The 27,420-nt window shown below is 40.3% G+C and overlaps 1 protein-coding gene across 11 annotated transcripts in view; it reads left to right on the top strand.

Annotated features, from left to right (window-relative positions):
* BTRC (beta-transducin repeat containing E3 ubiquitin protein ligase) overlaps positions 1 to 27,420 on the top strand; it is a 119,127-nt gene that overhangs the window by 56,962 nt on the left and 34,745 nt on the right. For all 11 annotated transcript variants that reach the window (XM_050976038.1, XM_050976035.1, XM_050976034.1 and 8 more), the window contains one exon: positions 2,769 to 2,858. In XM_050976038.1, the coding sequence (XP_050831995.1) occupies positions 2,769 to 2,858 (90 nt within the window). The remainder of the gene's footprint in view (positions 1 to 2,768; positions 2,859 to 27,420) is intronic.

The raw sequence follows: 27,420 nt of genomic DNA, 5'->3' as shown, positions 1-27,420 counted from the left end.
ATAGTGCATAGTAAGCTTCTTTCGTTCTCAGAAAATGCTGATGTGTCTAGGTTTAGCATTTAGTATTTCACATTTTGTGTTTGGATTGTCTGCTCTTTCCCATTTGTAAATGTGGAGAAAGCCTGTTGTAAGCCCAGCTTTTAAAAAGCTGGCATGCGACCAAGATTTGTGCATACCTGTCTTGGGAGGAAAAAGACTGACAAGATTTGAGTTCATGGTTCAGTTCACAGAGCCACAGACTTCCCTGTTGCTTTCGGTAAATGTTTATGTGGCTGAGCTTTTGATCTGCAAAGTGGAGTTAGTAGTAGCTTTCCTCAATCAGGGCTCCTCATAAAACTTATAGTATGTAGCAGACAAGTTGTACAGAAATACTGCATATGGAATTCTAGGAGATAAATTGCAAGTGAAAAAAATAACAGGTTTACAGTAAATGGGTTAAATTACACAAATGTGAAAACTGAACAAAGAATTTTACCAACTCTTCATGGTTTTGCGCCTTCACAGTCTGGTTGAATTTAACTAATACCATGCCTGTAAAATGAAGTTTACATGGTATTGTCTGAATATCAATGCAAAGCAGATGGTATCAACTTTTTGTCTATCAGTTGGGGTGCTATATCTAAGCCCCAGTATATAGTAGTTTATACCATTCTGATCCTTTCTTTTGAGGAGAAAGTTTTATGCATACCAGGGTGATAGTTTTATGATGTTGGCAAATATTTGCAAGAGGCAATCAGACTTCTGTTTGCTTGTGGCCTAATCCAGTTTGAATCTGAGCCTCTCTTGCTGAAAGATGCACTTTGTTCATCTGCACAGCACCTTGAAAGAATTCATGTGTTTGAATTTTTCAGTTTCTCCTTCTGGGTCTAGAGACAGAAATTGCTTGTTGGCTGCTAGTCAAAACAGATATCAATGTTGTGACATGTAAGGAGAACTGCTGGAGCCAGAATATTCTGCATTCCTGTCTGTCACTGGTTGTTTTCTGGTTAGAGAGCTAGCTAAGAAATAAAACTTGAACACTAAAGCAATGGAGAAGATAGGGTTTCTGTTCTCTCTTTTGTTTCTGTTTTATGGTGAACTTTAAAGGGGCTCTGTAAATAGGTAAGGTGGAAAGGACTGTGATTTCCTTAATTTCTCCAAGAATGTTTGTACCGTGCTAGTCCAGTACAGATCCACCTAAGGCAGTGTACTGATTTCCCATGGTGTGCCGTAAGGAATGTTTGATGAGGATCATAAGAACTTAGGTGAATATTAAACTTAGTGCCCATCAGTTGGTGCTTACCTGAGCTGGGGGCTGTTGGCAATGCTGGCTTTGTGGACACACCTCCTATCGCTCAACATAAACCCCTCTTAATCTCTTTGTATTCTTGCCTCTGACATCCTTTGCCATGTGCCCCTCTCCCAGTTTTTGTGTTGCTGCTGACAACATTTTGCACAGAGTCAGGCCTCTGGAAGAGGGGCAAGAGAGGGAGATTTTTTTTTGGTTCTTGGCACTGAAGGAATCTGGCTCTGGTGATGGAGCTTTAGGGCAGAGGGAGAAGTTTAGGAGCCCTTATCATGCCAGTGTTGTCCACAGGTTTTGTAACCTGTAGCAGGTTTGGGGTTGAAGTAATTTCAAATCAAGCAAATGGAAATCATAGCAAGCCCTAAAAAAAAATCTCCAGAGCTTGCTAGTGAGTATTACAGGGAGATAACTGACAGGCAGCTCACTACAAGTCTTTGTGCATCCTCCCATTAAGGCAATCTTAAAATATAATAAATGTTAGTATGCTTTACTTAGTGCTTTTGAAAATGTCTTTGTAACAAGTTTAATTTCATTCTTTTTCAGCATCTTTCTTGGGGTTTCCCCACACAACTTTTTGAGGTGGCAACATCTTCTCTGTGGTCTGCTTTCTACTCTTGAAACAAATCAAGTTGGTGCTTGCTTTTGAGCTGCCATTTTTGCATGGGAGCATTTTTCTGTAAATGGTGGCTGGTGTATCAATCCCATACTGAAGCTCTTAGATGCAAAGGTGCTGGGGGTGAGGAGAAGAGCCTCAGTTAGAAGCTCCTGAGTTCTTCAGGCATACTAGTTTAAACAGCCAAGTCAACCAAATTATTTTAAGCCTACTTTGTAAGTATTGTTCATACACTTCCCTCAAAAGGGAGAGAGACTACGAGTGATGTATTCTGCAAAGACTCTGAAGTCCGCAGCCCCAACTGGAAGTCACTTGGGCAGGACAGCATCAAAGAAAAAAGACATTCTACTTTAAAAAAATTTAGAAAGCTTTACATAATTGAGAAGATTAAATACAGCAATGAAATGTGGTCTGCATTTTCTCCCTTCTGATTATAAGCTTTCTTGTGTCCCGTGTATTTTACATTTTATATTCTGATAAAGTCAGATTTTGATCTTTATTCACATTTGATATACTCTCTGATAACTAGTGTGTAGAAATCACCTTGCTTTAATTGTTCCATCATGCAGCATTTTGTGAAAGAATGAAAACTAAGATGAGATTTTTTTTCCTTTTTCAAAGGAACAGAGAAGAAAAATCTTTGTCTTTGTATTTCCATACTGTAAAATTGTACATGGCTTCTCAGAGAACATGCATGCCCTGAACATAGACTTTTGCTATAAACTAGTTTATTTTGGTTTGAAACATTTACATCTTAGAAAAAGGAAATGTAGTAGAGTTGTAGAGTTAGTGTAGGTTCCTGTGCCAAAAATGTGGTGCCTGAAAGAAAATTGTGTTCTTCTATTCATAACCATTTTAATCTTTCTGCAGACCTACAACAGCTGTGCCAGACTGTGCTTAAACCAGGAAACAGTATGTCTAGGAAGCACTGCTATGAAGACTGAAAATTGTGTGGCCAAAGTAAGTAAGAGAATGGCTTTGATTTTGAAGGATTTTTAGCAAATTGTTCACTGTTAGTTAATGAAAAGTTCTGGTTAAATGTTACAGTTAGGAAAAAATATTTAAACAAAGAGGAAGTATTTTGGTAGGCTTTTGTGTCCTTCAGTGTAGAATCCTGTTTTGCTGTTTTTCTCTGCTGAAAATGATTACTTGAGTCCTGAGCTATGTGGGATTGAAGGGTTCATTCTGCCATACAAGTAATAGGCTTTTCCAGTGGGATGACCTATGCTGGCCACATAATTAGCTGTGGCAACTTCAAATGACAAATGTCCAGATATATATTAGAAATACTGCAGGAGAGCTCTGTGCATCATGGTTCCCTTGCTTAGCTACCAGAAGGGAGGTGCAAAAAGACTTTGCAATTAAAATACAGTGAACACTGTATTTAAAGGAAAGGGACAAGGGAGATATTACAGTCAGAATGATAAGAAAATGAATTTATTAGCCTGTCGCAATTAAGTAATTTCTTGACAATTAAGGTAGATGTGATTGGAAAAGATGAGGTGCCATTAGCCACACTCTTTTCTTAGAATTCAGCATAACTAGAGTAAAACAATGTACAGCTTGGTCTCTTTGTGAATGGAGGACATTTGAACCATGATGATGTGTGGAAAGGCTGCATGAAAGATGCGTTTAGTCTTGTGCAAGCTTTGTATTTTCACTGAAAGGAAGTTTAGAATGGGCATGCAGGACAGATCTGTGCATGCAGCCATCTGTTACTGAAACCAGCTGGCATTTTGTTGCTCCTCTGTCACCACAAACCTGACCACTCAAAAGCCTGTTTTCTCTTTCAGTTATTATTCCTTGATCTTCTTGAAGTCCATTTCTTTCATACTTTGATTGGTTGTTAAAGGTGCCTTGTCCCTTCAGGGGCCACTTTTGTACTGACCTTTAAGATAATTTCCCAGCTAAATCTTTGCTGGGGTTTTGCTGGTGAAATTTGGATGTCCCATTACTTTTGACTCTTGTCAGGGAATTGGCTACCATAGAAGTTTGTAATGGTGCTTGCAGGTGGCTTAGCACTCATAAACTGTACTTGACATGCCAGTTACCTTCCACTGGAGAAGCACATCTGAGAGAAGCTACCAGTTCTGCTACAAAGTCGTGGTACAAAGTTTGATACGAACACTTCCATTCTTAACATGACTGGTCTTGCACACTGCTTCCTAAGGTGCTTTATGATACAGACTAGGTGAAACTCTTTAAGCAGAGCAATTCTGGCTGAGTTGTCTCATCACAGAGCATTGTTTCAGTGCCATAAAGCAACTCACAGCAAGCTCAGGAAGTAAACCCATTCAACCCCATCTGCTCTACAGTGTCCTGTTTGGCCTGATTGTCTCATTAAGGAGCAAGGGTGTGCAAGAAGTACTGCTAATTTAGGTGGTGCCTCTTTTAAATAAAAGCACATACCTTAATAACTTCATGTCCTTACTAATAAGTTCTCCAAAAGTTATGTTTTCAGCAGGTTTGTGGTGAGAGGTTTGGGTATGGCTCAAGGCAGGAGCATCATCCTGGACATAAAAAAGTGTATGTTTTTGAAATATCATTCCTCTATATGCTGTAGGGCAATATATGTGTATATATACTCTTGGACAGTCTGCCATCATGTATGTATGGAAAACCACATATAAACATACAAATATATATATGCATACATACATGCACATACATGTGTATATATACATATATATATATCTTTCTCTAAAAAACATAAGGACTTTTCTGGGGGTAGAATTCCTCCAGTACTGGCTTCCCTGTCTGTTGTATTCCTTTCCTTTGCCTTCCAATCTACAAACCAAATGAAGTCGGTTCTAAGAAAGCTTGTCTTTCAAATTCCAGAAGCTTCAAAGCATTTATAAATCCAGCTGTCTGAATGCAGATTGTTCAGTGATAGCATAAGCAAATAGCACAACTGTTAAATGTTCCCTAGTTGAAGGGCTTAAATGGGATTTAGGGAGTCCAGAGGCCTTCTCCCAACGCATGCACACAGCGAGTTTTATGCTCCATGACTGATGTATTTTTTAGCCTTGGACTTTAAAATGTTTTGTCAGGGAGGTGAATACTGGAAGGTGCTGCAGTTTTCATTATCTGCAGCACTTTTCCAAATGTAGGGGGCTCAACTTTTTTTAAACTTGCAGTGAAACAGAGAAAGGGTTACTTTGAAAATCATTATTTATTCTTTTCTGATTCTTCAGTGCAGTATCAGCCCTGACTGGGATCCACTGTATGCATTATCAGCTGCTTGTCAGATGTATCAGTCAGTCTGCCAGCTGTGGTTTTTCTGGAAACTAAATTTCTGATTCTGCACCTACTTGCAGAAAAGATAATTGTGCTCTCTTAAGACTGTATTAATGGCATTTGCTGATTGTGTGCTTGACGTTTCTAAAAGTTTGTTCAAAGAATGAAATGCAGTTCCCTTGAGGCCACATGTATCAATTTTGAGGTATCTTCTCTCAGACTGGAGCACTGCCCATTTGTTAAACTCTCTTGTGAGCAGGACATCCAGTGTAAACTACCAACCTAACAACTGGTGTTCTCCTAAAATAGAAGGGGGGAAAAAACAGATACACCTATTCAGGTGTGGAAAGCAGCATAGGGCCCACAGTATTTTGATCACTCAAGGAAGTTTGTGTTTGTTAGGAAACCTTGTCTGTCTGGTTTTGTGTACAGTGTCATGCTGACTCTGCAGCCAGGTGCTCAGTGCCTTTTGCAAACCTATGAATTAACTGGTTTTATTCAGACATTTTAAAATAAAGCTAGAATATAATATTTTGATGAATCTTTGTGTCTTGTTCTTAGCCCTTCTTTTCTGGTATTTGTCCTCTGAAACTCCATTGATAGGACTTGGACGTGTTTGGGTAAAAACAAACAAGGAGCATTAGACATTGTTTCAAGTGTGTGCATGTTTTGACTGAATAGCTGGGATCTTAAATTAAAAATTATGCATTTGATGCATAGATTTCACATGTGTGATCTGTTACATCATTTCTTTTGCATGTGCCAGAGTTTTTCTGTTATTTTTTGGCATCATTTTGCCCATTGCCTCTGAGTGATCAACAAATCTGATGGACATTCAAGCTAATGTCTTTTAAAAGGAAATGCAATCTCTAATTGTGTTTTTACATGTGTGTGGACACACAGAGGCGTATATATAAAAACTCCTTTTTGTTTTTTTAGATACCAAAAAAATCTCTGTAAGAGGGTTTCTTTTAATGATACTAATGGTGTGCAATCACAAGTGGACAACTTCCTCCGGAATTGGTGCTAGGTGCTTAAATAAGGTAGAAATGTATCATGAACCTGGGCTCCAAGGACAGGGTGTTTGGTTTTAATGAGGCTTATTGAAATCTGGCCAAATGAGCATCTGTTCCTATTGTTTGTTCCATATTTTGTAAGCCAGTATCTTCAGGCAGATAATGGTGTTGGTGTGTGCTTCATCCTCAATTAGAGAGGGACATAGTTAAAAGTCCCCTGGCATCTGGTATGTCACTAGGATTCTTTTGATGCTCCTGGGTGTGCAAACAAGTTTCTTTTCTGTTCTGTACCCAGGAAATCTTTCTGTGGTGACCTTCACACTTTCTGTTTGATGTATGGTGAGGGATGCTCTAGTGTGTTTCCAGTCTCCTTGGCTGAGTATTTGCTTGGATGGATTGCATACAGTCTTGTTTTTAAACAGAGGTCTTGCCTTTTCACACTTTTATGTCGTGTGTTAGGTCTGAGTTTTGCTGTTTGCTTCAAGTTTGTGAAATTTTACATTACCCTGGATCCTAGAAATACCCTTTTGATTCCAAGTGCTCTTTCCTTTCCCAACAGGACACTGGTGTATAGCTGATCTCAGAGTTCTGCAGTCAATACCCATGTTTTCATTCATTAGATTGGTCTTACTGTTTGTTAACTCCTGCAGTTAGTTCCAGTTCATCTGTATCTCCTGTACAAAGGAGCGTTCTCAGTTTCGTTTTGCACTTTGAATTCTTTCCTACTTGTGCCAGAGACAGGCACCCTATGGCATCCCTTCAAGAGACAGCACTCATGAGACACCTTCAAAATGGCATGCAGCATCCCCAGGTTTCTTCTTAGTTCTGGACACAGCAGCAGCAGCTGGGAGAGGTTCTCTGCCCCTACCTTGATCTAAGTAAAATCGGAAGAAGAAAAATATAGTCATGCATACCACCCTTGAAAAATCAGATTTCATTTCAGACCACTGCTTGCTACTCACATAACTGGTCCTACAAGTGATAACTAGTCTTGCTTTTTAAGGTCCTGGCAAACTAACAGACTTCTCAGGGTCTTTCAAGCATTTTCTGTCTTTTCTGTTCATCATACTTCTAAAGGTGGGACAGAGCTCTAGTGTGCTTAATTCTGGAAACATAGAACAGGCCTTGGCACTTCCAGCATGCTATGTGAAATTTCCTTTCAAAGATGCATCTTATTATTCAGCTATAGCTACACATTTACACTCAAGGGTGATTCAGCTAGAGCAAGGAGTGGTGGAAGTAGCTGGTAATTGAAATCTTCTTTCCTTTGTCAGTTCTTTCTGCATCGCTACTTTTGAATTTTTAGAACAAACATTGTCTGCACAATAATAACATTAAGTCTGGAATTTTTATATGAATTTAAAGGAGCAGCCACAAGCACTCTTTAATAAAGAAGCGTTTAGGGTTCCAGGCTGGATGTTCCAGTTGGCAGTTGGACAAATTGATCTGAAGATGTCCCACTTGTACTCTCAAGTCCCTTTATGTCACAGATTGATGGCTCTTTTTTTCCAGAGTGTGTGACTGCGTTTACTTTGCATGAATAGCACTACCAGCTTAGAGTTCTGCTGTGACATACCACTGAGTCAGTGCATCTTCAGATAATGCATAGTTTTCTGGTGCTTCTGAAGCCTTTCCAGTCCCTGAGATTGAAATTAGAGCAATTTAATAATGAACAAATATTTGACTAGCAACATTCAGTTTTGAGATATTTGTTCTGCTGTTTTAATAAGAAAGTATGTTAGCTGCTTTGTAATGATGCAGAGGGACTGTCAGTGGACATGCTTCCAGCCCCAAATCCCTCAGTAAAGTATCCTCTACTGTGTCTTTGATATACCTTTCTCTGGGAGGGACAGCAGTGTCCGAAGTTGTTGCAAACTGGGTAAAACACCACCTCAGCCACTGGCTGATAGAGATGTAAGCATGTCATTTTACCCTTCTGTTGGAGGTGTTCTCTCTGTAATGAGAATTGTGTGAATGGCAGGCATTGCAGGAACATTGCTGGGAGTACTTAACATGCAAAAGGTGCTTTGAAAGGGAATTCTCAGACAGCAGAAGTAGAAAATGGCATCAGAGTTTTATCTAAAAGCTTTGCTCTAATGATGATTTTCCTGTCACAAATATGACTATTTTCATCTTCCTTGCTAGTTCATCTATCTTTTTTTAGGTCAAGACAATCTTTATGTTTTAGCTTCATCTTGGTCTAATAACCTCTTTGCAAATGATGGAGAAAGAAATGTGGTATTCTTGTTCCCCCCACTCCACCCCACCATACACATTCTCCAGATTTTGATAGACTTGTTTTATTTATTTCCAAAATTATATCCGCAGGAAACAAGCTGTTTAAATTCAGATTATGCTGAAGCAAAATGGTCCTGGTATGAGAAGCAACGTGCTGTTTTATGAGCGCAGAGTCCCTTTTCTCATAACTGATTGATAGTAAATATTTTCCTGAAGAATTATTGCCAACCATGAACAGTGCAACTGTTTCACTTTTTTTTCTGTGCTACTTGCTGTACCAGCCATTGTCTGTAATTAAGATCTACAATTCACAATGCAGACGTTTGCACTTCCTCTGGGTCTGAGCTATTTATAAGGCATTTCAGCTGTTCAGAGTTTCTTTTGAGTGTTAAACTATGTGTAAACAGGCTTCTTTAGTCTTCAGTTACGCAAACATTGTGGAGTGGTTGTCATTTCTGCTTCTCTTACCACCCAAAAATGACTTTGCATGTCAATGAAACCACAAATTAAAAAAGAATTACACTTGGGGTTTTTTTTAATGCAACAGAGACTTTGAAGAAATAGCAATATAAAAGCTAACTCATACATTGCTTTGTAGCTGAGGGTCTCTTGAGCCTATTATGGAAATCAGTTCTCCAGGCTCTGCAGTAAGGATGGTCAGGCAGGGGATAGGCAAAATCTTGATATGAAGAATCATTTTCAAAGTTTGATCACCTCAATGGAGATGTTTCTACATCTTGGACCCCATGGTTTGGAATCTTGATAAAGCAAATTGCGTTACATTTCAGATTGAATTCAGTAAATACTGGAGGGTCCCCCCACAGATGTTCGAAACTCCATCTCATGTTTGAGTGGTTTCAAGGAGGAGTTTTCCTGTGGTGATGACAGTCAAGCTGGAGCAGGTTACTTGTGGAGGCTCTGCAGCCTCCATCCTTGGAGGTTTACAAGACCAGGCTAAATGAAGCCATGAGCTACCTGATCTGACCTCATAAAGCACCCTGCTTTGAGCAGGAGGCTGAGCTGAAGAACTGCAGGGGTCTCTTCTAAGTGAAACCATCTTGGAATCCTCAGTGTACAGACAGTGAAGATGTAATAGAAGTCTTGTAAAATATAGAACTTGACCTGACATCCTTAATCAAAATTCCTCTGCGACTACATTATGTGTAGTATCACATGCTGTTGTTCCTTGCTGTGTGTTTGCTGGTTTGGTGATGGGTACTCTGCATAAAGAATTATAGCCTTGAGGTCTTCATTCCAGATCCATCACATCTTGCAAGCTTGTAAGAAGTGTTTGCCAGGGTAAGTGTTAGAACCAAACTGGACTTGCATTTACAAAGTACTTTAGGATCCTTCATGCTGGAAATGTGAAACAGTTTGAAATCCAAGTCTTCGGTGGCTTTGGTGATAAATGGTAGCAGATATGGGAAGCATTGCTTTTTAAGAGTGCTGCAGTGACAGCACCCTCAGATGGTACCGAATACATGATATTAGATGTATTTTTAGTATTTTTCAAATACAATAATTAAAAAAGTTGTTTGAAAATATGTCCAGTTCTTGTGCTAAAGCTTGTGGTATGAAATGCTGTAGTAACAGTTTCCTAGTGTAGCCCACTGCAGGGAAGCCACTGATGTGGCCAAGTATCGCATTTCAGAAGGCAGAGTGAGTTCTGGGTTCAGCCTAGCAAGAGAGCACCCAAAAATGAGGCTGTTTTTGTAGCCTGAGGAGGGCTAAGGTGGGATGAGCTCCAACATCGTTGCTGTTGGGAGCGGGCAGGGGAGGGGAGGTAGCGAGGAGCGGGTTCATGGTGAGGCGCGCACTGCAGCACTGCCCACTGGTGCATGCCGGATCACCCGCACGCAGAGATCACATGGCTCCTCCAAAAGTCAAACGATCAATTCGCCTCGTTTTGGCTCTGTACTTAATGCACAAACAGTGCGATCTGCAGGGCTGTAATTGCATTGTTAGGGCCAAGGAACAAGCCTGTGCCTTTTCAGCAGACAGCTGGCAGGGAAAGAGGCATGTTGTTAGGAAAGAGAGAGGCAAGGCAAATAAAATTACTGCTAACGCTCAGAGATCGGCAGGAGTCCTACTTGCCTAATCTTACCGGTGGGAGCAAGCGGCTGTTGTAATCCAATTATAGCAGCATAAGCAATTTGTTAGACACTCCGCATAATGTAACAATTTCCCAATAAACTCTGACTTGTAATAACGTCGGCAAGAGCCCACATAAATCTGCCCGAATGGTGGGGGCTGGAGTGTTCGGCTGGGGGCTTGTAATTTGTGCCATCAGCACGTTTTGTGGAGTGTGGTGTGGTGCAGTCTTTCAGTGCAGGAATTTTAAGAGGAAAAGCGTGGCACGCCCCTCCAAGAGAACACCATTAGCAAGGGTCAAAAGAGATGCCAAACAAAGCTAGGAGGTGGCTTTTCTGGGAGGGAGGAAAAATCAAACCCCAAACGTGCGGCTCTAGCTGATGAGAATTTAAAAATATTAAAAAGCAGTAATGAAAACTGTAGCATTTTAAATTACATCAGAGGGAGGAGGGGGAACTAGAATTACATCTGGTTTGGAGGGGGGCAGGAGGAGAATACCCTTCTTCATATTTAAGCCATTTAAATATTAAAAAGGATGCTCAAATCTTGAAAGGGATGCTCTGTGCTTACAAGACAGAGAAACCACAGATCCTGTCCCAAGCAATTCATAATCGAAAAAGGAAAAAATTAAACCTTTTCTACTATCCAGTTACTCTCTCCCGTTGTCTTTCTTGCAGCTCCTAGCTGGCTTCATGCATATTGGCACAGCATCTTGATGATGCATCTGAGAGATAAAACGTAGGTCTAGAACCATTCACTTTGAGCGTACCCCAGTGAATTTAACTTTTTTGGCACAATGATGAATGTCCCCTCTGGTTCATGCAGATCTACACAAAGAACTAATCTAATTTGGATATTATTTAAAAGTAAAATCAGTCTGCTGTGCTCTGCCTGTCACTCTTGGAGTACACTGCCAGTTAGAGCATCGTAGACACCAGTTAAGGGTTTATGTTTAGCAAGATTTAAGGTATCATATTTCTGTTAATCCCATTATTTAGCATTTCCCTTTGCTAAAATGCAGATAGGCAGCAGGCAAAATAAAGTATGACCCTTTATATACAACATAGAGACAGTCAGAGGTCCAGAATTTTTGGCGTTTTTTAAACAGTGCTGTGGTGTAAAAATTCCTGACTTCATACTGCTAACAATACTTTATTCATTCATTCACTCTGGGATCCTGTGAGGCTTTAGTGTGGAGTGACATTTCTGAATGTGTTCCCAAATTGTGGCAGCTTAATGCCTTTGCGCAGGGTAAAAAGTAGCTCCCAGCCATACAAAAGAGTTTCTCTTATTTGGACCTTCTTCTCTCAGACCCTGTGTTTGGATGCTGGGCTATGCAGGTTCTTTTGCTTAGCCAAAAAAAAAACCAACAGAAAACCAAACCCAATACTAAATCACTGACCTTGTACATACAGCTCACACAATCATGCCTGTACCATGTCTGCCTCTATGGTAGTACTGTATTTTGTGTGAATATGGGGTGTATTTACATATTCACCTGCCCCACTAGTCCTGAGATGATTTTTATTTAAACTGTAGAAGAGTAGCTGAGACGTGCACGCAGGCTGCCGTGCAGATAATGCTGCATATTTTGCCCTTCTTTATGTGGAAGTCAAGCTTCCATTGTTCTTAATCTTTGTTGTCTGCCAGCATATCAAAATAAAAGGCTGAGACAGCAAGCATTTCCAAAAGTATCCTAATAAATATTTTCTTGCTCCATAAGTGCACCTTAAAAAGTGTGTTTAAAGAGGACAGGTATTATCTTAGTTTACCGAAGCTGAATCAATAAACTGCAGTGCTTCTAATAAAGCCACTCAGTGTCTGGGTTTAACTAATGGCTGATTTTCACGGCTTTGACAGTGAGCTGTGTGCGTTATTTTCTCCTGATATTGTAAAAATAATGAGAGCAAATTAGAACAATCAGTTTACCCCGATAGCTGCTGATTGGAGGTGATGGGCAATATGGCAGTGGGTAATCCATCTTCGGGCTCCTGTCACATTAACTTCAGCAGTGTGGAAAAGATCAGGCGGAGCGAGTGGGAATCCTGCCCAATCAGAAAGCTGAAATTAATGAGAAGAGCATTGTTCTGTGATCAACCTTTTAATTAGCAAGAGTGGAGATGGAGGGAGTGATGAAGCTGGCAGCACAGCTGCACAATGTTGGGCATGTTTTCGGCGAGGGGGAGGAAAAACATGGGTTTTAAATTACCCCTTCTGTGCTCCCTGTACACCAGCAGTGTGTCTTCATTCTAACCCCCTTAAAAGATCTTAATAAACAGCCACATCCAGGTTAATATTGCAAACGTGGCTGTTACTAATGAGTAGTTTCGAAGTAGGTCGTTTCAGGGGTCATTTAGGAAAATGTTGATCACTGTTTACAAAAGAGAGAGAGAGAGACAGGGTTTGGTGTTAACGTTTCACTGCATCAAGGAAAGAAGAGGAGGGAGATGGATAAAATTAGAGTAAGGGACTGCCTGTTTTAATACTCCTCTCCTTATTTAGTATATGTTTGAAATAAGATTCCTCAGCATATATTTGAAACAAGACTCCTCAGTTAAAAATACTGTGTACCATGTGGCTTTCAGCAGCAAAAAAAGAGGAGACATCAAATACTGGGTTGATTTCCTAATGCTCCTTTTTGTTGGTTTTTTTCCAGTGTGTTTTTTTGCCCCAGTATTTTTTGTTTATTCACTTATCAACAAGAAATTATAATTAAAAATATTTGACTGCTGTAATTGCTAAAATTGACTTGATTTTTTTCCTGGTGGTTTAAGAAAATCAGTTTTTTTCAAGTGCATTCTAAAAACAGATACTGGAGTTGATGGCTGTCAGTTCTGAATACCAGTCTTAGGAAAATCTTTATTTTTGTAAAGGGAAAAAAATAATGTGGTGGGGCAGAAAGTGATATTACAGAGCAATTTCTAAAAAGGAAAATAAGAAATGTTAGAACATAATATTTGTGTTTTCAGTGGGAATGCAGCTCCTTCTGATTACCACAGTTCCTGTTTTTCCTTCTTTGCTCTCTGTATTGTTGTTTTCAGGCAATTCTTTTCTCCCTCCCCATGATACCCAAAGAAGTTGTAGCGCTAGAAGAGTGGGGCTCCATCACACTGCGCACAGCAGCTGTGCTGCTTTCCTTTCGTTTTTCCAGTCAGAACACAGGCTCTCTTTACTTTGAGGTATTCCACTTTGTGATGCTGAAAAGCAAATAAACTCTTGTCAGTTTGCAAGAGAAGGCAAAAGCCAGCGCCCTGCACCCAGCGAGCCGTATGGGCTGTTGGGTGAGCTGTGAGCTCACTCCCAGCAGCAGCTTCGTGCTGCCTACTTAGGGTAGGCAGCAGTGAGCTGGGGAAGAAAGCTGCTGGGGGTGAGCTTGGCTGCTTTGGGGTTCAGTTCCAGGCAGATCTCACCATCTTTGCTTACTGTAGTATTTGGAACATTCCAACTTTTGTAAGAGCCATGTAATCTTTTCTTCTCACCCCTCTTTATAAAATGAGGTCTTTGTATGAGTTTGGTGGTGTCCACATAGCTTTTAAAAGCTGAAAGACACTGCATCTCCACACAGAAGTTAACCTGGTAAAACATAGGCTTTTTTGTACTATCTAACCAGTTGTATTTCTAATATAATAATGAGTGGGGCTTGGAGTTCTGCTTGTAAAGATTGTCTTAATATTTTTATTTGTACAATACAGTTCCAATTTTCTATAACTTTTTCACTATTTAACCCTTCAAAGTAACATTTTATTTCAGCCTCCCACTCCCTGCAGCCTAAGGCAGAAAAAAAATTGGTGTTTGGGATGAACTGTATTCACTTAACAAACAGCTGTTCAATATTTTATTTTATTTGTATGGCTTGTTCTGTGCCTCAGGCTGTATTTATTGCATGCCTTTCAAATCCTGGTCAGAATATGGAAATAGGGACTGCCTCCTGGGGGTTTCCCCTACACTTTCAGTGCTTCACAAACCTTAATTAATGCTTCCAGTGTTTCTTGGGCTGAGTGTTGGACTCACAGCATCCCTTTTTTGCAGAGAAGTTCAAAAGTTATTTTAACAACTGAAATTTAGGGAGGAAATAGTTTATTTGTAGTAAGCAATGAGGTCTCACAGGGGGAATATTTGATTAGGAATTACAACACCAGATTTTGAGATATCTTTTGTCTTTGCCATATTCTGCTTTTCTTTCTCAGTTCTTTCATCTCTAGAAGGATAATGCTGCTTAACATTTCCTCATTAGACTTTTGGGAATCTAGAAATGTGGTATCAGTTGAAGCATGTTTTGTATTTAAACACTATTTTTGTTTATATACACCTCACGTTGATTTGGGCTCTGTTGTTGTGGCATCTTCTCTCTCCCCAAGACCAGGTACATTTTTTAAGGGCTGTGTTAGGCATACATCTTGGGAAAGATGAACTTACCAATGGTTGCATTCTAATTGCAGTCAAATATGATCCTTGTGGGAGGCAAGAGGAAAGTCAAAGAGAAAGTGGACAGTTACTAAGCCAAATTTTCTTCTTCTTGTGTCATAAACCACCAAAAGCTCTCAATGGCTTTTGTTCTCCTTTAATAAAACTCAAAACTCAGTAAATTATTACACAGCTGCTTAAATCAGTTTGTCATCTTCCAAAGAGATTCCCCTGTGGGTGGAAACCAAGTGGTAAATTCTTGCCCCAAAGTAATCATGCTGCAGGAGAATAACTGGAAAGATGCAGTGTGTTGCAGAATCCACCTTAAATATGGAGCTTACCACCGTGACTCTGTAATGGGATGTCCCAACATGGGGTATAATGTCATAAATACTGTAAATATGTCATTTGTGAACTAATAGGCAGCCTTGGGATTGTTAATGTTTGTATATATGTTAAAATGAACGTAGAGCCAATATTAATTCTTTCTTAACCTAGTAAAATAATTCATTCTAGCTCTTGGCTGGGTTTTGCAAATGTATGTTTTTATCAGTGTTAAATTTCTTGGTTGGGTCTATATTTTACTTAATCTGACTATAATTTCTTTCTTTGCTCTCTGAGGGCTAGCAAACTGTCTACTAGCTCTTGAGAGAATATCAGCAACTTTTTTTTAAATTCCTCTCTTTTTTAAATTTTCTATAAAAACTGTTAAAAAGTTACAATTTTCAGACTCAATTTAGCCTGACTTTTGCATGTTGAAAAGTAACAGCAAATTTCATATGGCAAAAGGTTTTTAATACTCTTTTTTATACTCTTTTACATACAGTATATACATATACTCTTCCACAGAAATCCTTCTTTTCTTAATGCAGTAGTATTTATTATAGGTGAAACACTTTAAAATTTGAGATTCATAATTTTCACTTGGTTTTAACTGTCCCTTCTCATATAAGCAGTATGAGTCAATGTGTGATACATAGCAATTTTATTTCTTGGGTAGTGAAACATAGTATCTGTTCTATAAAGTCTGAGTATGTTAAACTCATTAATAACTTTAAAACACAAGGATAACATTTATTTTAAAAGAAATAACTTTGTAAGTTTACTTATTAGGGTTTTTTTGTTAGCTAAACTGTTTTTGTTAACCAAAGCAGTTAGTTTTTGTTAGCTAACCAGTTACTTGTAAACTGTTCCAAAATGTAATTTGTCTTTTAAGAGATTATAAAACCTTAGCTGTACTAATGAAATTAGTGCATATTTTAAAGTACTAGTTCCTGACATATGTCTTGTAGTTCCCATGAAGGTGGGTCAGAGGAATGTGAATTTATGGATTGCATAGGTAAGTTATCAGTTGGGAAATGGAAGCAGCACTGTTGAGTCTGCAGTCTCATATCCTACAGTAATGCTTAATAGAGTACAGCAGTTCTCATAGGACAACCTGATGTCTTGCCCTCAGTTTACTTCCAAATATGTAATTACCTTTATTTCTTGGCACTTATTACCATAGTAGCTTCTTTGGATCAAGTCCTGACAGGTGGAATCCCTTCTAGTATGAAAAATCAGATCAACATGCTTCAAATCCTGTCCTCAGGTGGAGACACATTTATTTTCAGAGTTTCCTGATACTGCACTAAAGAACTTTTCGTCTGTCTTATGTGGGACCTCAGGTGACTCAACATAAATAGTTGTGTGGAGGTCAGACACTTGCCTCCATCTCCATTCTCTCAAAGTAAATCACTATCAGCTGGCAGGACAGGTTTTGATGGTTGTAAGAGTTGATTTGGTGTCATACTGAGATCCAGCTGTCACCTGAGTCTGAAATTTTGCTCTTTGCAATCTCAGGAGTTTTCAGATAGCCACTGCAGTCTATATCCACGTAACTGATCAGTTAAAGGCACAAGACAGCAACAAGATTAAAATAAACCGTGTAAATTTTCTTCTAATTGTGGAAACAACAGACAATTGGCCCTGCAGAAAATGGAGTTCATAGTTGCAACATCTTACTGCCCAGCAGATCTTGGCCTGATCTTCCCAGTTAGTGACTTGAAGGCAACTCCTCCAGCAAAAGTGACTCCATATCAGGGACTCCAAGGTCACTTGCATCACTCACATCTGGATCTTCATCTAGCATCCAGACGTCACATGAATGAAGAACTTAAAGCTTTGTTACAGATCCTGTGAGAGTTTACCTGGAGGCAGTGAAGGTATGAAAAGAGATATTCTCTGTTCCCATGTAATATATTTATTATGAATGTATCAGACACCATGAGGGATATCCTGTGAAACCAGTGACAAGCACAGTGAATCTGGCCTCAGTGCAATCTGAAGTTACCTGGGACTTTCCTGGAGGCAAGATCAATGGATAAAACACCACCAGAATAGGTACTGTTCCTGTGTGCAACTCAGCAGTTCAGCACATGGTGGAAAGGTGTAGGTTGTACATTTCATAAATCTCAGGCTCAAGCTCACTGGGCACTTGCCAGGACTGAAAATTGACAGCTCTTCAAGTCATTCATGGGAGAAGAATAAAGCCCCATCTTTGTGTATTAACAAAGTGGAGTGCACAGTCCCATCAGTGTTCTCTACTCATTCAAAGTCAGTTTGCTCAGCTGACAATCAGCAAGTTTGCATCTGTGCCTTTTCAGGTTTGCTCTGAGCTGTGAAGTGATGAATGTCTCTTGCAGAGCAAGACATTACCAGCCTCGTTACACCAGAAGGGCTGGAAGGAGGATCCAGGGAACTACAGGCACATCAGTCTGACCTTGGTGCTGGGGAAGGTCATGGAACAGATCATCTTCAGTGCCATCATGGGGCACATATGGGACAAACAGGTGATCAGGCCCAGTCAGTGTGGGCTGTGAGAGGCAAGTCCTGCTTGTCCAACGTGATCTGTGGTAAGGGAAAGGCTGTAAATGTGTCTACCTAGACTTCAGTAAAGCCTTTGATGTCATGTCCTGCAGCATTCTCCTGGAGAAACTGGCCAAGCCCAAAGAGTGGTGGTGAGTGGAGTCAGGTTCAGCTGGTCACCAGTTACTGGTAGTACTCCCTAGGGCTCAGTACTGGAGCCAGTTCTGGTTAGTATCTTTATTAACAATATGGACAAGGGGATCAAGTCCACCCTCAGTAAATGTACAGATGACACTTAATTGGGTGGAGTGTTGGTCTTCTTGAAGGCAGGAAGGCTCTGCAGAGGGATCTCTGCATCTGTAACTGGCTGGGTCAATGTACCAAGGCCAGCTGTGAGGTGAAGTGCCAGGTCCTGCACTTGGATCACAACAACCCCACACAGAGCTAGAGGCTGGGGCAGCATGGCTGAAAACTGCCCATCAGAAAAGGACCTGTGGGTACTGGTCAACAGCAGCTGATCATGAGCCAGAGTTGCCCAGGTGGCCAGGAAGCCCAATGGTATCCTGGCTCGTATCAGAAGTAGTGTGGCTGGCAGGACCAGGACACTGATCATCCCCCTGTACTCAGAACTGGTGAGGCTGCACCTCAAATCCCCTGTTCAGTTTTGGACCCCTCACTATAAGAAAAATATCGAGGTGCTGGAGCGAGTCCAGAGAAGGGCAACAGAGTTGGTGAAGGGTCTAGAGCACAAGTGCTGTGAGGAGTGGCTGAGGGAGCTAGGGGTGTTTAGCCTGGAGAAAAGGAGGATCAGGGGCTCCTTATTGTTCTCTACAACTGCCTGAGAGGAGGGTGTAAAAAAGTGAGAGTCACTCTCTTCTCCCAAGTTACAAGCAACAGGACAAGAGGAAATGGCCTCGAGTTGTTCAGGGAAGGTTTAGATTGGCTATTATAAAATCATTTTTCACTGAAAGTTTTATGGAGCATTGGAAGCTGCCCAGGGAAGCTGAGCCACAGACCTGGAGGTATTCAAAAGGCTTGTATATCTGGCATTTGGTTTAGTGGTGGACTTGGCAATGTTAACAGATAGACTTGATGATCTTGGAGGTATTTTCCAGCCTCCATGACTCTATGATTCCACCTTCTGGAACCTTGCAGGTCACTGGTTCCAGCCTCTTGTAGATACTACTACTTTTCAGTGTCTTCTAGATACTACTTTGTCCCTTTGGTGAACTTACTGAGTTTCATCTTATAGTCAGTTAAGGTCTGGTCTGCAGTCTTTTTTTCCACTGTTTCCATCAGAAGATTTTTCCAGAACCCAGTTGTACCACTGGTTCTTTGTTTCTTCCTTTTGTTTTAATAGTTCTTGTTCCATTTTTGATGTTTATCCACATATAGTTTTAGAGAGCTCTCATACCTGCTTTGTTTTATTAGGACAAATTGAGTGGTCCTTAGGGAGTTGTATGATTTAAGAAATGGAAGAGAAAAGATGTTTGAGCATTTGTGGTTGAGGACTTTGTTTTCTAGGAAGGATTTATTTACCTTTACTTTTCTGATGGCTCTCTCTTAGGCAAAAGTTGTCAGATTATTGCCCTGAACTGTACTTCAGGTATTGACAGTCTTAAATACATGTAAAGATTTAATTCTTCTGGCTGATGCAGTGACACAGCCGCCATCCTTCTAAATGAAAGAGAGGGCTTGGACTAATCACTGCATCCTTCAGCTTGTTATTGTCAGGTATCAGGGTCCCTTGATTTTCCTGGAATATTGTTCTGCCCTGTGCAGTACTCAGCAAATACTACTGCTTGACTGGAATACAGAATCATCAGTAGTCACTGCCACTAATTGGCAGGTTTTAAAATTTATCGTTTTCTCGGAGGGAACTTGTAATGGGAAATAACTCACGTTGTGCAGTAAAAGCAACTGTTCCATATTTTCCTTCATGTATATTTAACACAATCTGTAATTTACAAAAATAGATTTGAATTAGTCTGCCTGTGGAAGCTCATACCTAAGATAACTTCAGCAAGGCAGGCAGTCCCTTGTTGCTTGTAACCGATGGCTTCGTTGAGGCTGCAGCTTCAAGGGAGACAGCAGTAGTCACTGTATGCATTGCTGAGCCTTACTGTTGAGGAAAACTAAAAATGAGCAGCAAAGTAGTTGTGCTCACAGTCCTGAAAATAGTATTCTAAGTGGCTGCAATTTTTAAAATTTTACCATAATAATGAATCTTGACAGGCAAGTAGTCCTTACCTGCTCACCTCATGTGACTAGGCTGTTTGCCTGTGCCCAGCAGGCAAAGTTGCCTTCATGATGCCCTGAATTTTTGAAATACATCATGTCTATCCTAAATGTTTGTGCACAGGTTCAGATTCAACTGTCTTCTTATAACATTAAAGTCTGAAAAACTCCTGTTGCTTCTCAACACATAATGAAACCTTTGTAACAGTGACGACAAACTGAGAATTCAGTTAAAACAAGACTAAAATATTTCAGCATTGTTTTTTTCTGACCTCGCTTCTCTCACTTTAAACAACTGCTTTTGTTTAGACTAACATTCATTTAGAAGAAAATAAAAGTGAAAACCACTTAACAACTATACTACAAAAAATTAGATGGTTAATTAACTAAGACTTGTAATTTCTCAGCAAAGAAAGCTCCCTCTCTGACAAGTAAACCTTCCTTATAGGTCTTTGATTGTAGGTAATAAAAATGTTCTTAATTAATGCCAATTATGTGCATTTGTTGTTTTCTTTCAAGTCACTGTATTTTACAAAATTGTTTGAACTACAGAGCTGAATCAAGCTGTTCTCCTGCCATGTTGATTTACATCTGTCAGCCCTATTCTGGATCATCATCTGTAATCCCAAATAGTTCTGAGGTGGGTTGTAATGGGAGTGTTTCAAAGTTCAGTTGACTTCACAGGCAGTTAATTAATATTAAAACCTGAGTTTTGAAACTGGTTCAGGTCATAAATGAAGATCTGTTTAGAATTTAATAATTTGTGGAGAGTATCAGCAGTAGTTCCTAGAGAACACAAGCATCATTAAAAAATCGATAGTTTTTGAAATTTTTTTTAATAGTTGGATGGATGTAATTGAAAGTCAGTATTGGATGTCTGAACAGATGAATACTGCTTGCTCTCAACTTGTAAAGCCAGAGGGCAGGTATATCTGCAGTACTCTTGAAGAACCTGGTCTTTAATGGCTGCAAAAAATGAACACCAAAGGCTTGTGAACCCTAGAGCTGGAAAGTCATATTAAAAAAAATTATTCCCTATACAGCATCTTTTTTAAAGAGTTCCAGATTTTGCTTATGAGAAATTTTATACATCAACAGCCGACAATTGTAACTATCCAAAAGCCTGTTAAGTGTATATGAGCTTTGACAGTGAGGTTAGAAATACAGAGTCACTTAGGTTGGAAAAGACCTCAGGAGGTCCAATCTTCTGCTCACAGCAGCATAGTCAATATTGAATTCATTACTCTCAAGTAAGCTCCACTGCCAGGTACCTGCTTCTCCTGGGTTTTGCATCTACAGAACATCTACCTACAATCTGAGGTCTCAGACTACACAGAGAAATGAAGCCAGCACGTGCTTTGCATAAGAGGGACTTCTTTTTGCCCTAGCTATGCCTGCCTTTATCTCCTAAGATAGCACCAAGGACCACCTCAAGTTATGTAGTCCTGAAGTAACAAAGACATAAAAACAGCTGTGAGCTGTTTTCATAAAAGGAAGGGCAATATATTGCTGCTAATACACAGAGAAGTGATCACAGACCTCAAAAGTTTCAGTACTTGGTCGTGTATGTGGGGGGAGCTGCTGCTGCTGCATTCCTGCTGGGTGGTCAGCACCACCTTTTACCTGTCTCATTCAGACCTAAGCCACAGCTCTGTGGAGCTGGGGGGAGAACAGATGGATTGTGGTGTCAGCCCAAGAGACACCCAGCTGAAGGTCACCAACCCAACCAACTGATCTGCAACTGCAGAGATCTTGCTTTCACTTGGGATGTCCTTTCACTGCTGCTGGACAGGTCAGATGTCACACTATAATCCTTTCCTGCCATGTGCAAGAGGTCTGGGGACAGAGAAGTTGTTGGCAATGCTTTTCTCCAAGTCCTCTTAAGGGGATAAAAGGAATGGCCTTGGATGCCATCTGTACTGCAGAAGGAAGGTCTGTGTGTCAGGATTTGGGTGCAGCAGCAGGACTGTGTACAGAGTTCGGGCCCAAAATGGCAAGGACAGCTGACAGATGGGACTGAGGGACATCAGCAGGCGATGTTGGGAAGTTTTGGTCAGGTGCTTCTGTCATCTACTCGGGTCTAGTTACTTCTAGTCTTTCTTATTGGACTTGTCAGAGACATAAAAACGTAGCTGTGGATAGCCTAGCACATCCTACTGTATTTCCTCATCTCTGTCACATACAAATATTAAAATCACAAACTTCTAAACCCAGGTGGTGTTCTGAAGTCCCCCGGTGGTTACACGTCAGAATTGCTGTGATGACTAAAGAAACTTACCTAAAGCATATCCTCCCTAGGGCCCTTAGCTTCAGAATGTGAGTTGTTGCCATGTCTGTATTGATTTTGGAGTGGTAGCTGGGTGTTTCAGTTTGAGAAAACTCAACGTGAAGTTTTTTCATAACACTTGCCTATTGGTTCTGCTTTGGAAGGCTGTGGAAACAATTAGTACTGCTGCATTTTTTCTAACTGGTGAAGTGAGACCATGCCTTTACTAACGAGTCTGTTTTGTTTAGCTTTCACATGACAGATTTGCTTGCTGACACTTAAGAGGAAGTTTACACTTGTATGGTGTGGTGTCACTTTGTGACATTGCCTTCAACCAGCACCTTTGGTGCTGGGGCTTCATTCCCAACATTATGCAGTGCTTTGTCTTTGTGTGAAGTGTGTTGGGACACATCTATTTAACTGACAGACTTGTGAAATGGAGTGGCTTGCCTATGGCAGCACAGGAAGGGAGTGGGAGAGTTAGGAATAAAACTCAAAAGACTTGGCTCCCATTTCCCTTTCTCATTTTTACATTTGTTCTGCCAGCTTTCAGTTTATCAAGAATTAATAAGTAATAACCTATGATTGAAAAGGCCTGACACTCTTTCTGTTGTGAGATGTTTCTCTGTCTTCAGCATTGTGCAGAGCTCAGAATTGTTGCACCTTTTTAGCTTTACTTAAGTGGCATTATTCAATATTTAATGTGAAATAGAAACGCGTAATTCACAACTGCAGTCAGCTGCATTGGAGGTTCGTCAGCCAAAAGGAGGTGAGGTAGCTGAACTTTCTTATGCCGTGAAAATTGAAAATTTTCCAACAACTTTTTCATTTAGTTTCTTGCTGCATCTCACATTGTACACACAGCTGACATGATAATCCTTCAGCATGTCCTAAATTACATTTTAAAATAGAGATCAGTTAATTACAGCAATCTGAATATTTTTAATCAGTTGTAGAGGGAATTTCTAATGACACTTGTTTCTCTTGAATTTCAGATAAGCTAGTGGATGTGTTCTTAATTATGCATGTGACAAAAAAAGTAAATCAATTAAAAATTACAAACAACACTACCCAAGACTGTTTTGAGTGAGATCAGATAGTCACAGCTTAGCATCTATGGCTCTTCTGTGTGAAGAGTGCTAGAGGGAGCTCTAACCCCTCGATCGAGGAACAGGCTGTCAATGGTGCATCTCAGAGTTTGGGCTGTGGCAGAAAACGTTGACTTTTTTTGACATTTCAAGTTCATTTTGTAGCAGGAAGTTGCATATGGTTTTTCCAGTCATGAGCCCAAATTGCTTTTCCTAGATGAGAAGATGCAAATAGTGTGTTTGTGAGTGTACTATTGTTAGATTTAATACAGCTGTTGTGAGCTACCTGAAAATACAGAAAACAAGTGAGAGGTATCACTGAGATGTTTAGCAAATAGAGTGCTAAAGTCTAATGGTCTTTTCCTTTCACAAAGGAGAAAAAATTCTCACCATAGAGGACCTAATGGTATTTAAAAGAGAATACATTTCAAACTGTTGGAAGTAGAAGCTACTTTACTCAGCATGTAATAGGTTCTTAGATGTTTAGCCAATTATTATAGTAGAAGTTATAGAAAATGGTGGTGGTTGTTAGATAAATTTAGAAATGGGATGCATCATTGCATGAGGATGGAAGAGATTTCTCACATCATATACTCCACACTGGTAACATTGTTATATGACAGAAAAGTAACTCTCAGAATGGGATGAATAAAAAGAAAAGAAAACTTGTTTTTTATTTGTAGAAAGGGAAATATAGGTGAATGGTATTTTCATTGTTTATTAATAAACTCACTAAAAGGAATAGCAGACTCATTGCTTTGAGTGGAGGAACATTATGTGGAAAATACAATATGTTAAAGGACCAAGTGAAGCTAGCAGATCTGTTTTGCCACAATTTACTGGGGGATTTATATTGTTTATATGCTACTTTCAAAAACATCCATTTTGATTGAGTCTACTATAGGGAGAAGAGTAATGGAAAGCTTCCTCCCTCCTTTAGTTTGAGGTGTTTTTTTGAAAGATTATTGGCAGCTAAACACTGAGCCAAGGAGGGATCCCTAGTGGAACAGTCTGTGACTTGGGCTTCTGAGTTATGCAATTTGAGTGTCAGCTGATAGGGATAAAGTCTGCTCAGCTGTGGAGCTGCATATGCCTTTCTGAAGGCATATGCAGCTGTTATGGTTAGACCTGGTCAACTGCTGTAGCAGAGGCTGCTGGTTTCTGCCTTTCTTCTGTCATGTGCTTTCACATATCAGCAGCAAGTGGCCTAACCCAACTTAATGCAATTTCTGAAGATACAGAATTCATTGTCCTCAGCATGGATTTTTAGAGTCTGTTCCTCAGGTCGTTAATCTTTTGCCAGGTACCAAATGAAAGAATGGACCAACACAATCTTAAGATATAAAGTCAAAGAAAACTTCAAGGTAGATTGGACCTCTGGATGTCTGCAGTTCAGCTGTCTGTTCAGAGGAGGATTACTTCATAACCAGTCCATTTTGCTTGGAAGTTTGTCCACTCATATTTTGAATATCTTCTTTTTAAAGTCCAGAGCTTTGCTTGCCTGTTGCTGTTGCCCCTCTTCCTGTCGTAAAACACTTCTGGAAAGATTCTGTCTATTTCCTCTAAACCTCCCTTTAGGTAGTGGAAGGCTGGTGGATAACCCCCAGTCTTCTCTAGCTGAAACACATCCATCTTCCTTAGCAATCCTAGGGGTCCTCCATGGGAATCCCCCCAGTTTGCCAGGAAGGTAATGTTTGACTGAAAGTTTAGCAGAACACCTCATCTCAAGAAGACAATGCTCATTAGTGAGAGAGGGGTTATTGCATGACCTTGTAGAGGTTATAGGAGGCTACAAGGCAAAATCTCAAGATTTTGGCTGCAGACCAGTGACCAACTTTAACATAGCACTGTACAAGAATATTTAATGGATATTTGTCCTCTTACAGCTGCCTCTGTGGTAGCTGCTAACAGCAGTAGTATTGGTATCAGCCAGTGTAAGCTGCTGAGATGTCCTCTTCTAGATCTGGCTGTACTGGTGGAAAAGAATACCATGCAGCCTTCACCTGGCTGCTGCAAGTTGCTGCCCTCCAGGATCTGTCAGCAAAACTGCAAGCCTGCTCTCAGTTAAGATGAGGTGTTTTAGCGTAGACAGTTTTAAATAGCAGGTCTCTGCTAACAAGCTTATTTTGACTGAAATAGGTTAGGGAGTGCTCATGTAGCCAACTCCTCCAGCAGATCCAAGGAGTACATTTTCAGTGGGAGCAGAGCACATACATGAATCTTGTGCTTCTTCAGAATGCTGCTGGGTTTTTGTTTTTTACATCTCCCCAGTATGCCTGGAAATATGTATACTCCTGTAGCTGGGAAATATTATATGATACCCAGTATGTATATTCCTGACTTCCAGTTCTGAATCTCTCACATTGCCTTGGCCGAGAAGTTTGGTGTGCGTATGCCCTCTTTGTTGTTGGTAACAAAATGCGTCTCAAAGGAAAAACTCATGGGAAATACTACTGAGTAAGCCATCTTGGAGGGCTTGTGTTTCTTGGTGCTGAAAGTTTTACATAGGCAGAACCAAGTGGTTGGAAAGTCTCAGTAGTGTTATTGAGAGCAGATAACAGGTTTTTACGATCATTCTCTCTCTCTTTGTGTTCTTCACAGTGGTATCAGTCTTCACTGCTACTTCCATGTTTTGAATCATTTGAGTCCATCTACCTGTTCCTGATTGCCTTTCTCTCTGTTAAGGGAGCACATGAACTAAGAAGGAAATCAACAGTAACACCCATAGTGACTTCATTCAGGCAGTAGATCATGCTTGAGTGTTTTAAAAACAGAAGCAACTGTTCCAGAAAACTGTAAAACTGCTGCTTAGAGCATTGTTTACTTATGCCTCTCCCTGACATAAATGAGCTCTTTGCTGCTGCTGGCCATTACCTGATGACTTCAGTAGACTGGTTCTCCAAGTCATAATGTGAATATTCCTTCCCTCCATTAACAGTAATAACATGTAATGGTCCCAGCAATTCAAGTGTGGTTCTGGTAGCCATGCCAAGGAAGAAAGCATTTCCTTTGGTGGTTTCCCCTGGAAGAGATTTGTTGTTGCTGGAGTGTCTGCTTTGAAATTAGTATATGATCACTTTACAGCTAGTAAAAGGTGTGCTCTGAAATCTATCCCTTTAAGAGTGATGGTGCCTGCCCTCCCCACCATATGTTTAGGTAGGCATTTGGTTAGGGATCATAGTTTGGGAAAGTAACATATGCCAGTGCTGTGCTGATGCAAGCAGATTTCTCATCAGTGCTTGTTATTTGCGAAGACAACTTGGAGATGAGGAGGAGGAGAGGGACTCCCAATTCACATCCATTGCTGGCATCAGAGAAATTTTATTTTGGAGGTTTTTGTCAACACTTAAAATCTAGGTGGGAGATCTATATCGAAGGAAAGTTTACAGTAAGAGCTATGAGATTCCAGACAATTAAACTTTATTAGCCTGTCTGAAACATTAGGTATTAGCTTAAAAGAATAGTTTTTTAATCTCCTCCCTGTTGCTGTTTACTGTGTAGCAGTGTGGGAGGGGAGCATCTTTTCCAGCAAGGTATTATTGCTGCTCTTTGTATAGCCTATGTGCAAGTGCCCATGGCTCAGTTCTGTCTCCCCAGTCCCAAGAGTCCCAAGAGAGCCTCCCCATGTTACTTCTCTGGTGCCTACAGCTTTTCCTGGCCTTGAACAAAATCAGCCTTTTCCCTCTCTTCTGTATCTGGGGTAATATCCTTAGCCAGGTGCCCTCCAGGCTGACACCATATCATAGGTACTTAGATGGTACCTCTGAAAACTATTGCCCTCCCAGGATTTCAGAAAGTGCAGCAGGTTGGGCAGCTGTGTCCAGCGTAATTCCAGTGATCTTTCATCTAGATGTATCCTTTCTTACAAAGCTTTTCTGCAGTGTGATTAGAAACCAGATGTGGACAAGCAGCCTAAAGCTCCAGAGAAGCAAAATTGCTAGTTCCTAGGGTGCTGTTAATTTCAGTATGTGTGTTTTGAATTTTCTCTTGAAAATAAACAGTAGAGATGCTGTGGTTTCTTTCCTGGTGCTTTCTTTTTGACTCTCAGATGTGATTGATGATCATCTACTTCTGGGTTATGTTCGTTTTTCAGAATG

The sequence above is a fragment of the Serinus canaria genome, chromosome 6 (assembly GCF_022539315.1).
Source record: "Serinus canaria isolate serCan28SL12 chromosome 6, serCan2020, whole genome shotgun sequence".
NCBI classification, from domain to species: domain Eukaryota; kingdom Metazoa; phylum Chordata; class Aves; order Passeriformes; family Fringillidae; genus Serinus; species Serinus canaria.
The sequence above is the reverse complement of the archived record's forward strand: the minus strand, read 5'-3'. Positions and strand labels throughout refer to the sequence as shown.